The sequence below is a fragment of the Myotis myotis genome, unplaced genomic scaffold, assembly GCF_014108235.1.
Source record: "Myotis myotis isolate mMyoMyo1 unplaced genomic scaffold, mMyoMyo1.p scaffold_m19_p_2, whole genome shotgun sequence".
In the NCBI taxonomy this organism is placed as follows: Eukaryota; Metazoa; Chordata; class Mammalia; order Chiroptera; family Vespertilionidae; genus Myotis; species Myotis myotis.
Genome location: NW_023416324.1, coordinates 25,085,271 through 25,100,839, shown reverse-complemented (window position 1 = coordinate 25,100,839; position 15,569 = coordinate 25,085,271). Strand labels below are relative to the sequence as shown.

The 15,569-nt window shown below is 42.8% G+C and overlaps 1 protein-coding gene across 1 annotated transcript in view; it reads right to left on the bottom strand.

Annotated features, from left to right (window-relative positions):
- The window catches only part of MACF1 (microtubule actin crosslinking factor 1), a 280,203-nt gene that overhangs the window by 11,737 nt on the left and 252,897 nt on the right, over positions 1–15,569 (bottom strand). The window contains 15 exon segments of the mRNA XM_036348376.1: positions 1,888–1,905; positions 2,955–3,029; positions 3,841–3,995; positions 5,379–5,541; positions 6,774–6,937; positions 7,519–7,639; positions 8,997–9,185; positions 9,646–9,789; positions 10,925–11,053; positions 11,401–11,595; positions 12,305–12,464; positions 13,795–13,964; positions 14,367–14,486; positions 14,615–14,821; positions 14,904–15,059. Of these exon segments, the coding sequence (XP_036204269.1) occupies positions 1,888–1,905; positions 2,955–3,029; positions 3,841–3,995; positions 5,379–5,541; positions 6,774–6,937; positions 7,519–7,639; positions 8,997–9,185; positions 9,646–9,789; positions 10,925–11,053; positions 11,401–11,595; positions 12,305–12,464; positions 13,795–13,964; positions 14,367–14,486; positions 14,615–14,821; positions 14,904–15,059 (2,166 nt within the window).

Sequence of the window (15,569 nt, the reverse complement as noted above, 5' to 3'; positions counted from 1 at the left end):
GAGATCCCAAAACAAAAATCAAATGGTTGGAGAAATAGCATTCCTAAAATTATTTAATTCAAGGAAAATGGGGGTGGGGGGACAGGAAGAGAAGGGAATATTTAATCACTTAATTATGATTTTCAAAGTTATAAAGGAGAACTATAACTTTGAAATCAGGCACAAAACCCGAAAATGCCCAAAAGAATGTTTGCGAAGGAAGGACACATGACCAGCCTCCCTCAAAATTAGTACTTGTGACAATTCTCTGTATTATATTGCATTGACGCAAGATCAGTTTATATAGGCAAGGTGACTAAAAAATGTATTATTCCACTCCCCAGCCCCTTACTTTGAAAATAAAATTGTTCTACATCATTCCATACAGCTGTGAAGTTTTTATGCAGAGTGACCCAGCAACAGCATGGTGGAGGGTGAAGAGCACTCAAGTGGGACCCAGAGGCGTGAGGGAGGGAATAAACGTCCTGTCCCGGGAAGGAAGCTGCCCCTTTGGCCTCTGCAGGAGCCTCCCTCAGACACTGAAAGACTCTAACTTGCTTCTGCTAAGCTATGGGGAAAAGGAGGCTGGACCCAAGCCAGTAGCCAAAGTCTCTGGGGAGTTGAAGGCTGGGTAACAAGTGGTGGAAGGGGTTATGGCAGCTCTAAAAATGAGGACGCGTGCAAACCTGGCAGAGCTGGGTGTCGGTGAGGCAAAGGCCTCAGAACAGCCTTAGGGGCAACAGTGACTTCTGTTTCCTTCTCTTAAATGGAAAATCCCTTACAATGACATGGGCTCTTGCAGTGGCTATGACATGACTGTTGGCATGTAACTCCTTAGGCCTTGGGTTTAAAATCAACTTCATAATTCTGTTCCCAACATTGGAATGAACGCATCTGACCCTATGTGGTCAGTGAAGCAGTAGAGGAGGACCTCAGTCTTCAGGGGCCCCTGGCACCTGCATGCAGCAATCAGCTAACAGCGTATCCTTTAGGTACGACTTGGTATCCTTATGGAATGATTCATTCAGAGCAAGTTTCGCTGTTCTTTGTTTATTTGTTCCCTGTTCTCACTGGCCCAAAAGGTTACTGTAGTTAGTAATTACTGCAGTGCCTGGGACTTAACACTGATTGAGGGCTTCAAATGAACTCTTAGTGTTTTCTGATTTCATATCATAAGACAGATTTTACCCATGCAACTTCCTTCCATTTGAAGATACAGGACCCCAGAGCCCTCAAAAAGATCTAAAAGGTTAGAGTTACCAAGTGGAGTAAGAAAGTATTCAATCGTTTATGCAGGTCTAATTTGATTCCATTAGATTTTGGCTGGCTGGCCATATTGACAAACTTTAGGTATGGCCAATTATGATGTCCACACTACACTTGTCAGGTACCTTATACTGATAAAATACAACATAAATGCAAGTAACTATAATTACTCATAAGGTATTTAAAGACACATTATTTAAATACCCCAAGACTTTCTGACTTAGTGTGCATTACAAAAGTTGTGTTTACTGTCAGAAGACTTTGGTATAAGTCAGAATTGTGTTGTCTGGTATTCTGACTTCCAACATACAAGACCAGGATTTTAGAAAAACTTACTGATGATATCACAGCTTCGATTTCCCTGAATTATACTACTTTTAACTCAGCCCAGCATAATACCATCATCCTCAGCCAATCCAATTTTAAATGGAAAATTTCATCTCCTTTTTTAAAAATATAGACTTATCACCTTTTGCTAAGACAGCTCTACAACTAGCCCTGCAGCAGGGTCTCCACTTGGTAAGACAACCAGTCGTGACCCCAGCATGCTTCAGATTATGTCCTCTCCCCACAGCAAAGAACAGGCAGCATTAGCTACACAGACCATTTCCACCAAGGAGAACGTCGCAAGGCAAACTGTACCTGGTTGCCGAGGAAGAACTACAGACAGTAAAAGTAAAGGACGAAGGAAATGGAAGAAAAAAAAAGAGAACATTTTATCAAATTAACACTAAGGAATAAAAATCATAATCATGTTACCAGTCTTCAAGCACAGTGACATATACTAACCATTCTTACAGACCTATGTTGCTCTTATTAATTCATTTCTCTCATAGGTAACTGAAAAACCCAAGAAACAAAACCCAACAAGCAAGCATAAGATTGCTTGGAGTTTTAGTAACTAAATGCCCTGGGTTGGTCCAAGGCAGAGTCACCCAACAATCCCTGGCTACGAGCAGCACAGTGCGCTGTAGGTGTACTTTGAAGACATTTTTAATGTATTAATGGAACCTAGACTTTTTCCTATTTTTTCCTCACTGTAATTTGACATAGCCATCTTAAATTATCTTTGCCAATCACAGATTTTCTTTAGGACTTTAGAGAAGTCCTGACAAGCTGCTGAATATATTTTAGGAGCCCTGTTTCAGACCCTGGCCCTAAAAGAAGCTAAAACACAGCACAGTTCACTGTCAGTTGTGGCTGCACTCAGCATGGCTTTCTAGCGAAGACTATTGAGCCTGGCACCACCCAGGGCATCCAGACCGTTTGTAGCCCAGCCCAGAGCGGCCAGAGTGTCCCTTAGGGCCTTGACACATTCCCTCCAGCTCTCTCTGAGCCCAGGAACCACTTCGGCTCACAAAGACCAGCTCGTGGAATGTCAGTCATTAGATAATTGTTTCCTAAGACTTTGGTCAGTAGTAAAGAGAGGGCTCTGAAATGTCTCCTACACTGAACTCAAGTAAAGCTATTATTAGCTAGATATAGCACTGTTTTTCAGATGGAACTAGAAAGGGCATTACGCTTAGCCCACCAGGACACCTGACATCTGGAATCTATAGACACATCTCAGGTCCCACTGGCTCTCGTCCTCCAGGCACTGCCAATGGGAAGGTGGGATCATTGAGTCCGCCATGTGTCAGGTTGCTTTCGCCTGTAAGGGCCAAGTAGGAGAAACCAACACCACAAAGAACTGCTTTGCTCTTCCTTACCCGGTATTTATTCTCTCCAATCTGCTCCACCTGAAACCTTTTTGCACATTTGCACTGAGCCACTTGTCTTGTGACCTATTGGTTTTGAACAACAAAAAAAGAAAAATGTGAAGGGTAAAGTAAGACTCCCTCTTAAAAAAAATCAGAAAGATTTTTTACATGTAAACAGAGAAGCTATTCAATATGTATTTTTAAGGCATTTCAGGGTTTTGACACAAACATTTATCTTCTATTCCAAATTGAAACACATTTTGTTCTTAGTACTTGGGATACTAAAGACACCAAGAGAGAAATGTGCTAATATGCTATCATCAAAATCAACTAATAAAGCAAATTATGAACTGATCTGAGTTTCAACCTAGCAGCTCAGCAGTCAGGCCTGGGGAGTTCCAGGCCACTGCTACGACCTGCCCTGCTGCCTCCCTTCCCAGGACCAACATATCCCAGGATGTCTATGTACTACTGATTAATTTGCTCTTGAATTTTCAATGTGACACAGTCCTTAACTAGGCAGAAAGCTTAGTGTCCATGCCATTTTAAACATTTGCATGTCACCCCTTCAATGCTGCGTTTGAAGACCACTCCCCTGGATGCTGAGGTTGGATGCTTAGAACTAAGAGTCTAGGACCAACCAACACAGGATCTGTGAACCAGGTAAGGTTTTCTGTAACTTTAGAACACGACACCAATGTGACCACTTGTGTGAGAAGCCCTCTGGTCTAAGCTAGAGTTCAACGTCACCCACAAGCAGATCCCTAAACAACTCCAAACAATCACCTCCCAACAGACGAGCCCCAGGGCTGATGTGGCACCCATACCCAACGCACCTTGGGACAGCAGAAAGCTATGGTCAAAAATGTACTCAAGATACAGTTATGTCCCATACCTCATCTTCAATTTTATCTGCATCGGTTGTTGGTCGGTAAGCATCCTTATTGGGATGGAGAGCAGCTACGAATTCATAGTAATCAATGTAGCCATCCCCATCTCGGTCAAAAATGTCAGCGACAGCTGTCATCTCCAACTTGGTAGTGGGGAACTCTGGAGAAAATTAATCACATTTGGAACAGTAAGAGGCTTACATGATTGGCTGGAAGGTATATAACTACTACTTGAAAGAAAAAACATTTATGTCTTGATTTTTTTTTTCTGAAAAGCAATAGATACTCAACTTTAGAAACCTAGAAGATAGACTATTAAGTTTTTGCTTATAGACTACCCTGCCCCCCCAAGCATTAAAGCGCCATTTCAGATATACTGAAGGTATAAACAGAATATTATAACCACCATGGACCTACCACCCAACTTAAGAATTTATTTATCCACTCCACTATTATTATTTAAATTATTTCAGAATAGTGACAACTTGGAATTAGTAGGATGAAGTTTCTTCTGTTTAGATCAGGGGTCCTCAAACTACGGCCCACGGGCCACATGCAAACACAAATATTGTATTTGTTCCCGTTTTGTTTTTTTACTTCAAAATAAGATATGTGCAGTGTGCATAGGAATTTGTTCATAGTTTTTTTTTAAACTATAGTCCGGCCCTCCAACGGTCTGAGGGACAGTGAACTGGCCCCGTTTAAAAAGTTTGAGGACCCCTGGTTTAGATAATTGCCTTAGACTACTGACAAATTGCTTTCCAAAGGAGGAGAATGCTTTCAGTAGCAGAGTGATTTATTAAAAAGTAAATCAGACTATATTGTCACTCAGCAGAAAACCTCTGGTGGCTGACCAGTCCCACTGTTTCTAGAATGAAGTCTGACCACTTCGCCAGGACCTGGAAGGGCCGCATTAACTAGCTGTTGCCTACCTCCCAGCTTTACCTCCTACACTCCAGCCATGCTAACCTTTTCACGCCTAGAACGTGCCAAGTTCATTCCCACCTCCCCACCTCCCCACTTTGTACCTGCTGCTTCCTCTGCCTCGCTCTCTTCCCGCAAACCTTGAGTTGGCTGGAGACTTCTCATCATCTAGGTCTCAGCTCAAATATTACCCCCAGACAGGCCCTCCCTGGCTACCCATGTAAAGTAGCACAGCTGTGGGATGTGCTTTGTGACCCTGGAAAATCACTTATCTACTTATGCCTCAATTACTTATTTTGCTAAAATAAAGGAGACCACACACTTTGTAAGCTGTTATGTATGTGTCAGAAACTGATGTAATGAAAAATGTATTTTTTCAAACATTTTGCTTAGAACTACATTACTCACAAAACTCAGCTCCTTATCTATAACTCAAACAAGACCTGCTATTTTTTATTCCCAGCAAAATGAGGCTCTTCTTGCCATGAAAACGACAGACCGATCTTAGTAAGCAATTATAGTTCTTCCTTAACTTCAGAAGGACAGTTCAGCCCGATTGTCTCCTTCACAAACTAGGGAATCCAGGTGTGACCATGCTTGGAATTATGATTGGACTCACTGGATGCTAGAATGCCATCGATAAACTCCTGACGGGTTATCTTCCCATCCTGGTCCTTGTCAATTCGCCGGAAGAAATCCATCACCCGTGACTTTTTGTGATTCATCCAACGCATATACTTTTTCCTCCAGACGTCAAAGTCAAAATTGGCAAATTCCTTCAACTAGACAGAAGTCAGGAGTGTTAACAAAACCTGTATTTTGGCATTTATACCTGCCCAGAGCACACCAAAACTTTCAGACACACAGTAAAGCCGTGCAGGCCTCCTGGAGGGCACCGACAATGGTACCTGTGTTGCCTCTTCTGTGGAGGCACCATCTGGCTCCTTCAGGGAGAACCACGATTGTTACACGGGCTGTGGTGTAACGGAGCAGCAGGAGAAAGTGCCTGAACACCACCGTGAGAAACAGGGCAAGGAGCATGCGAAAGGGTGGAGCCAGCCTTGCTTTCCCTTTGCCCCCTTCCGAAGGATCACCTTAGAGGTCAGGGAATGAATTCTATCCCAGAGGAGAAGTGCTTATTAGACTCTGAAGAAACTATGACCGAGAGGCCCACCTCAGCAGGCTCACATTTCCCACCATTTTCTGAGATGATATCATCTGATTCTGGCTGGAAGCATTAAGAATCCAACCCTGCATGTAAGCATGTTTCTTGAATGGCACCAGAGGGGGCAAACTGCCCACCCGACTTCCATGCTAAACTTGCTCTGACAGACAGCAGCAGGCCCGTGAGGTGGGCAAGGCAATGTTTAGCTACTTGGACGTTAGTTATACTGACGTAGAATGACTTTAAACAGTACAGCCGTTTTCCAAAACCTAGTCTTTCAAACTCCAAAGTTGGGAGGAATGAGGGGAAAAAGAAAAAGCCAAAACCCAAATATGCTTAAAGCTCAACTGACCTACTACAAAAACAACAAAAAGCACAGAATACTCGCTTCCAGGCATAGCTGCTTTGATGTGAACAAATAAAAAAATGCAGAAGATACCAGAGGTTTGTTTTAGGAACTAGACAGTGTGGCATTATATTTTTTAGACTGGTGTTGTTGGTACTTTAAAATTTGCTTTTCATAATCTAGTGAAGACTAATAGAATAGCAAGATCATAAAAATACTCTTATTTCATAATTGTGTAGCTTTTCTCAATAATAATTATTTTCGTGGTAAGCTACATACCTGGAGGTAATTTTGCACAGTCGGGTGCTGAGGGTCAGGTCACAGGCCCTCACGACTGGCCGGTTGCTTGCTTTCTGGTCTACTCTGTTGTGAGTGGCTGACTCACACGTGTGTCTTTTCCCCTAGGAGGCCTGAAGACTCACAGAGGTCTGTTTCTACTGGGAACTTGAGAGGCCTCGGAAGGACTATGACTGCCCTCCGGAGGTCTGCCTGGCAGGGCTTACCTCCTCCAGTCTGTCCAACGCGTCATTCAGCTTCCGCTGACGCTCCAGCGCCAACAGCCACACCTGCTGCCAGCGGGCAGAGAGCTGGTTGATCCGCGGGTTTTTCGCTTCCGACTGTGAAAAGATCAGCAGGGGAGGAGGTGCTGGCTGACTCAAGGACTTCCCTAGAAGGAAAAATAGCCACAAAGTTAGAAAAGCTGGATTTGTCAGTTCAGAAAGACACACACTGTCACATGTATGGACTTAGGAGACCTTCATAATGACATCCAATCACTAACAGAAAAGAAACATGGCACCTGGCCATATTCAGATACAGAAACACATTAATTTCAAAACTACTGATTCTCCTCCAAGCCAATAGGTCTTGTCTCATATTTTCAATCAATTCTGTTCTCCCTTAGTGAACTGAGGAAATGTCAAATCAACTAAAGTTGCAATGGTGCCAGCGAAGCTCATTTAGTTTACGATTAAGTCAATGTGAACCAAATATAAACAGCTAGCACTGATAACCAAAACAATGGAGAATCACTGCAAATTAATTTGTTTGACTTATTTAGAAATTTCATAACAATCCAAGAAAATGTTGTAGAGTTACTGTATGTCAGTGTTAAGAAATGTGACTTTCAAAAAAAAATTTTGGTTCAAATCCAATGGTTTTGAAAATAAAAAGGACACTTTTTGACGGTATTTGGAGTGCTCATTGTCCACAGCAGGAGGGCGCCTCCTGACAGAGGCGGGGACATACTGCTGCCGCTGCGGGGTTTCTCCATGAAAGGCCCGTGCGCAGGCTCTGCGTTCTTCCTTTTGTATGTCTTGGTGACCCGGTCCATGTCAGGCTGTTTGCGAGTCATCTCTTCCATAAATGTCTGTTAAATACAAACAACAGAGAAAAAGAGTTGAGAGTGTTCTTGGACTAAGATGGCATGAGACAACTTTTTTTAAAAAAATATATTTTATTAATTTTTTACAGAGAAGAAGGGAGAGGGATAGAGAGTTAGAAACATCGATGAGAGAGAAACATCGACCAGCTGCCTCCTGCACACCTCCTACAGGGGATGTGCCCGCAACCCAGGTACATGCCCTTGACCGGAATCGAACCGGGACCCTTCAGTCCGCAGGCCGACGCTCTATCCACTGAGCCAAACCGGTCAGGGCGAGACAACTTCTTACTAACAAAGGCCAAGCCCATGACAGACGTATTGATAGATGCCTTGTACACTGACTCACTCATTCCAAGAAACACAATTGAGCAGGCACTTCAGGTGCTGAAGGCCTGAAAAAACGAAACACAGCTTCTTACTTCAAGGAGCTCACAGGTGAGTGAGGAAAACCAGGAAGTCAGAGCATTGAGTGCCACTCAGGGTGCCGAAGAAGACTAGGATGGGTACCTGGCAGCGGATGGGTGAACTCTTTCTGCTTTGTAACACGCATATCTAAGACCTGAGGACAGCCTCTAGGAGCTGACAGCAACTCCTGGCTGACAGTCAGCAAGAAATGGAAAGGGGTGAAATAGGTGAAGGGATTAAGCAACAGCAGCAAAAACAACAACAACAGAACTTATAGACATAGACAACAGTATGATGATTACCAGAGGGAAAGGGAAGAGGGTGGAGGTAGAAGAGGGTATAGGGGGTATAAATGGTGATGGAAAACTTGACTTTGGGTAGTGAACACACAATACAATATCCAGATAATGTATTATAGAATTGTATACTTGAAATCTATATAATTTTATTAACCAATGTCACCCAAATCCTATATAATAAAAGCATAGTATGCTAATTATCCCCTCAACTGGGAATTCTTCTGGGAGTTCAACCAGGGGGTGGGGCTAGCTGGGAGAAGGGAGGGAGGCCCCGGCCAGCAGCTGCTAGGGACCCTGCCAGTGCACGAATTTCATGTACTGGGCTTCTAGTAAATTCAATAAAAATTAAAAAAAAGAAAATGGAGACCTCAGTCCTACAACCATAAGAAATTAATTCTACCAACAACTTGAATGAGCCTGAATGAGAATTGCTGCACTGGCTGACACTTTAATTTCAGCCCAATAAGACCCTAAGAAGAGGACCCAGCAAATTCATGCCAACTTCTGTCCCACAGAAACTGTGAGATAAGTGTGTGCTGCTTTAAGCTAAGTCTCTAGGAATACGTTAAGCAGCAGTTTAAATAGGATACACATAGGGCAAAGGAAATACCAGTGACCCCAGGATGCGGTTAAGATACCTGATGCTCAGCGATAAGGGCTTTAACTCGGTCAATGTTCTGAGGGATTGGCTCCTGATCCCGCTGAATGAGGGTGGTCTCAGCCCATTGGATCCACACCAGAAGTTCTTCCAAGAGCTCAGCATTAGCCACCAGTTCTGACAGGGCCGTTTCAAGACGCTGCTGGTGCTGCTTAGCCCACGTCAGGACCTGGGGGAGAGAAATCATTGCCTCCTTTAGTCAAGCAAATCCCTTTGTTTTTAAAGTCCTTTTTCATCTGATCCTAACAATGACTATCTAGGGCAAAGACCACCCAAGCAGTTAAGAGACTTAGCTCTTACTCTGGTAATAGAGCTGGGTTAACTAGAATGAGAAATCAGCTCTTCTAAAAGCAAACTTAGTACATCTGATTAAACACAGGACTTCTGAGGACGGAGGAGGAATACACACCTGTCTTTAGGAAGCCACCAGCTAACAAATCACTGCACCAACACTAGTCTTCCAGATTTCAGCACAGTACCAAGAAAGCATTCATTACTAAAATACTACCTTAATCTTGTTGAGATTTTCCCAGTGAGTAAAAAATCTCTTATGGGGGGAGCTCTGTTGTATGTTGTTGATGTAAACCCATTTTATCAGGCGTAGTCTTCCTCTAAAGCCAGGGACCCACCTCCTCAAAGCGAGCCCGGATGATGGTGATCCAGTGTTTGATGGTAGTGATGCAATCAGGATGGCAGACAGCCAGAATGACTTCTCCCATCGCCACCGCTGTGTTCACATCCACTCGCTTTTCTTCCACTTTCTTCATGAATTCCTAAACAAAAAAGATTAGAAAATAAAAATGAACTAACTAACTAATCTACTCTAGCCCTGCCCGGGTAGCTCAGTTGATTAGAGCATCATCCCAATACACCAAGGTTGTGGGTTCGATTCTCGTCAGGGCACATACAAGAATCAACCAATGAATGCATAAATAAGTGGAACAACAAATTGATGTTTCTCTCCCTTCTCTCCCCCTTCCTGTCTCTCTCTGAAAATAAATAAATAAATAAATAAATAAATCAACAAATCAATAAATAAGACACCGTCATTTAAAAACAACAACACAAAACCTACTCTGATAGCAGTGTTTACACCGGAAGGGGGAAAAAATTAAAAAATTCAGTGTATTTTCCCCTCCATGTATTCACGGACACAGACCTCGAAACGCCTCTATTGGGTATCTCTGGCATTTTCTTCCCAGCACTGAGAGATGCTGCAGATGACAAGGAGTAGGGATACAGAGGCATGTCCTTTTCCCCAAACTGGGCATGCCTATTTTCCTATTCTGAATGATCTCATCTGAAAAAAATCCTGTTTTTATTCATTTCAATGTGTGTAACCAGTATTGTTTTGGACAAATAACAGCAATAAAACACTACTTTAAAAAAATAACTAAAACAGAATATAATGACAAAACCAAGATTAAAATCTCCCGGTCAGTGGGTAACTCAAAAATTAAAATAGCAAACATTTCCCACCTCATTAGGACAGTCACACTGAGGGCCCAGATACTGCATTTCCTGCAGCTCAGTTAGGAGGCTCTGTGGGAGCTGGTCAGGGCCTGAAGCTAGTAACAATGAGGAAGTGAAACAAAACTGTGTGCAGGTGAGGAATACAGAGGTGGAACAGCCCACGTTTTTCTTTATATAATGCCATGTTGTCTGACTTGTTTACAACCTACATGTATTATGTTTGTAAAAACAAATGGATGAACAATCTTTAAGGTGTCACAAAAACTGCCAGTCATTTCCGTCATTCCTGCTAAACAGCAAGCTGGCCTCACTCTGGCTCTGCTCCTTTGCACAAGAGGTCTGCAGTTTACAACAAAAGCTCCTCCCTTTGGTGGGGTGGGGGCAGTCCCCACCTTGGTGGGTGGCACAGGTCACTGTGCCCTGTGGCTGGATTACCTTATGGGTGTCAATGAGAGACTGCAGGGCCTCCGTGTCATCGGGAAGTGCTCCCCGAAAGCGAAGTGTTTGCTCTGCTTCAGAAAGCCACTCCAAGAGCATGTGGACTGTGTCCCGAAACTCTTCCGCCTGAAATAAGCAAGCACAAGAGATGGAACCTCTCTGCAGCCAAGGTCCTGGCCATTGGGGTATGCCAAGGAAAGGGTCTAGGACTAAACTCCTCAGGGCATCACAGGAATTTGATGGTCCTATCAAAGTCCCACAAAGGTTATCTTTCATTCGTAGATCTTTGACAACAAACTGAACTCATTATTTCTCTAATACAAATCAATACTAAAATCTTGTAGGACATTCCAAATACTAATGTTTGACGTTGTGTTCATTCTGAGATGGGCTGGAACCGATCCTGATAAAGAAACTAGAATAAATCTGTTCAAACCAAAATCCCTGGGGTTTTCCCAACCAACGTGTCTGACCTGTTTCAAGGCCTGCTCCAGTCGGCTTTGTTTGGAGACGGAGAGTTTACACACAGTGTCCCAGCGAGTGCTCAGTTCCTGCAGCTGCCCTTTGACCCACGTGGTGTCATCGCGGCTATTTTCAATCAGCTCTCGGCCAGACCGCTTCAGTACCTGAACGGTTCCCGTTCGCTTTCCCAGTTCCTTCTGGAAAACCTTCAGGAGAATTCATATGAGAAATGTTTTAAATCCAAGAAGCAAAACCACACAGGAAGTTATCATTTAGTTCAATTTCCTTGGTAAGTTGCAGTCATGTGTCTTTTATGCACAGAGGGAGGCAGCATAAGGCATAAGAAAAATTAATCAGAAAAGGTGGCTCTAAAATATGAGCAGTGTGGCTTGGGGTAGGTTGCTTAGCTGGAGTCTCAGTTTCTTAATCCATAAAATGGGAATAATGGTAAAACATTTCCAGAATTGCAGGAGTCAAATAAGGACACATATGTCATGAGTATGACATATTTAGGGTAAATGAAATGCTCAACATGACAAGTGTAGGTCATACTAAATATTGCTGCCCATGGTGCTGGGCTTGTAAGGTTCAGAAGTAGTAAAAAAGCAGTCAGTTTCATTTTACCTTTCAGTGTAATATTTGTCTTGAGGGGCTCCTGACCTTAAATTTATTTTGTGAGTCATCTGAGAGATTCAAATAGGAAGGGGGCGGGGAAACCTCAAAGTGAAGTTTACACATTGCCAAATCTAAATCTAACCAATTTTGGTAAATTCTTTGTGACTGATGTAGAATCCCAGCAGCAGTTTGTTTAAACTTGCAGAGCAAGGAGCTGCCTCCGTCACAAGCAGAGATCCAGCTCTTTCAGACTTCCTTTCTCCCTTAGCGTGAGCAGAAGGCACAGATCTTACCCCTCACCTTATGGGCATCCATGAGGTTCATGACGAGGTCGAGGTCCCCGTGCACGGGCTGGTCCTCGGCCAGCTGTGGCTCCACCTTGTACAACCAGTCGACCAAGGCCTGCAAAGCATCCATGAACTGGCCCGAAAATAGCAGGGCCTCTTCCAACTTGTGCTGCCTGAGAAAAGCACATAAACCTTGCTGTTTTTAGGCATTACTTATGAATGGCCCACAATTCTGACTGCTGAAAGGAAATACTACTTGAACTCTACATAGAGAGGGACCTCCAAGTTGAAATGGTTAGAAACACAGTAAAAAGTGACTGAGAGAGATGCCTAGACATTTTAAATCAAACCACTCTCTAGAACAGTGATGGCGAACCTTTTGAGCTCAGCATGTCAGCATTTTGAAAAACCCTAACTTAACTCTGGTGCCGTGTCACATATAGAAATTTTTTGATATTTGCAACCATAGTAAAACAAAGACTTATATTTCTGATATTTATTTTATATATTTAAAAGCCATTTAACAAAGAAAAATCAACCAAAAAAATGAGTTCGCGTGTCACCTCTGACACGTGTGTCATAGGTTCGCCATCACTGGTCTAGGATGAATTAATCATAGTGTAGGTAGGAGACAGGCACAGATGCCCTTCGGCATCTTAGAGTCCAGCAGTTATACACATGGACACACCCTAATGACCAAGGTCTGCCTGTGTTCACTACTTTACACCCCTCCAGTACAGGATGATGGTTTTGGTAATGGCCTGGAGTCAGAGTTCAACTCCTACCTCTTTACCAGTTGTGAGTCCCTGGGCTGTCTCTTCACCTCTCTGAACCTCAGTCGCCTCACCAAAAATTTGCGAGTATAAATTAGATAGCGATATTGTAATACTGAATATGGCATAGTGGGTACAAATGGATAAAGTACGACTTTTAGAACCAAACCAAATAATTTTAATCCCAGCTCTGCTGCTTAGTAGCTGAGTGACGTTGGGGGAGTTAAGAAACCCCTTAACCATAGTTTCCTCATCTGTAACCCGGGAATAACGGTACCCACACCTCAGTGGTTGTTGAGGATTACATGACTTGTAGGCACTGTTATGCACATACTCAGTAGAAGTTGCTCAGTACAGATCAGGTATCATGCTGGTTAAGTGAGGTAACACACGTAGAGGTTTTGCATAGTGTCCAGCACATGATGAGCCCTCAGCGAGTCAGCTAGTGGTATTACAAGTTGGTGATTTACAAATACTGAGTTACTGACCTATTACTGTGGGCTTCTCTCTTTCTAATACAATAATGTTCAAGTGTAAAATGAAAGAATTTCAATACATTTTATTCAAATTTTTCATACCTCACTGAGGTATGAAAACTAATGAGACACTGAGATGCTATAAAACCTGCTACTGAAGCATATGCTTTATTACCACTTTATGGAGTCCAGTAACAGTCTCTCCGGGAGCTTTGAGATAACATACAACCCACAGAGGGGACACTCATGCTCACCTCTCCACAGACTTGCCACACACAGTATCCCATTTGTCTCTGACTTCTCCCAGTAAGTTGTCAAGTGTCTGAGTATCATCAGAAAGCAAAGTCTTTTCTTTCAGGGCTCTGCCAGTTCTGATTGTGGTGTCATACACAGGCTGCTTGCCACCAAGAGTTTTCTGAAACTCCTGTTTTCAAAATGAAAAGAAAAAAAACATGTGTGAGATAACATCTTGATTTGGAACAAGGAAAAATTTTTGTGTGTTTCCAGGTTGGTATTTAGATACAATTTGACTGTGACTACTTCTTGAACTAATAAGAGCTTACCCTTAAGAATTTATAAGTCTTTGCTTATGTTACAGTAGTACATATTTCTAAAAGCCTAGAATTCCTATAAGCCTACAGTTTTAACTTTAAGGTTTACTCCCACAATCACTTTGTTTGAACTGTTATTTAAATGAGCAATTGTCGCAGTTAGACACTGTCTAGACATGAAATGGAATGCAGGCTTCATCATCTTGACGTTTTTACCCAGATAAAATTTCCAGTGAATACAGATCTCAGGCCCTAAGAGCCACCGACTGCTTTACCTTATGCTTAGAGAGCTGCAGTTTAATTTTGTCTGGGTCATTGGATATCTCCAGCTCCGAGTCCAAGTGACTCTCTGCATCTTCCAGCCAGTCGACCAGTTTTTTCCAAGCTTCGTGGAACTACAATTTTATAAGAAGTAAGTTATAACAGTAAAGACCTATACAACACTTTTATGGGAATTAATCCAGGGACTCAAGACTTGCAGCCAGAGGTTATTCAGTACTTAGAACTTTCTTTTGAAACTTACTTGTTTTGCCCGCTTCCTGGCATCATCGAGTGATCGCCCTCTCTCAATAGATCGCTGGACAATCTTCTCCCATCGAGACTGGACGCTCACCAACAAATTCCTGATCAGAACAACGTCCTGCTTCTGGCTAAGGAACTTTAACTGGTTCCCGGTTTGATCTAGTTCTATGATCTGGTCTCGATGAGCATTTACTTCATTAGCAAAAACCTGGTGGGAAAATACTGCTGTGTAAACGGAAGACAAGACAACCAGTCCTTACAAAGGAAGGCAACATCCTGGTGTCAGTTACCTTATGCTCCTCTATCTGCGACAGGACAGTGTTCAGAATCAGGCTGGGAGGAGAAGCGATGTTTAAATTCTGCTCTGCTAGTGTGAGCCAGTTGATAAATTCTTGTAGGGAATTCTGGAATTCTGTTGCCAGGTTGAGGGCCTCTTCCAGCTTTGACTGAATTTCAATTAAAACACACACAAAAAGTGCCAAATTCAGGAATTATAGCTTCAAGGACAAAGGCGTGAACTGTACACCAAATGAAATGACCTCTAAAAAGGAAGCCTCACTTAACCAACTTCCAAACATGCCTTGTTTGCAAAGAAGGGGACATTTTAATGTTAGTGTCTGAAACAACTGCTTATGAAAAAGGACACAATTTGCAGCGGAGTTCTCCTCTGCCATCCCCCACTTCCAGGGACATTAAGAACAGGAGTAAAACTAGTCACAATGCAAGCGAACAGTTCCATGGTGACAGCTGCAGGTCTGCAACCCGCTTTGACCAGAGTCTCATTTTCCTTTCATGTACTTTCTGTGGCATGAAAACAACCAATGAAAAGCACTTTACTGTAGTAAATACTCACCGCAGTGCCTGCTTAAATGTTTTCAGAAAATGCGGCACCTAAAAATGTCTGAGTCTGAAACTTATTCTTATGCTATAAGCAGAAAAGATAATAAAAGCCCTAA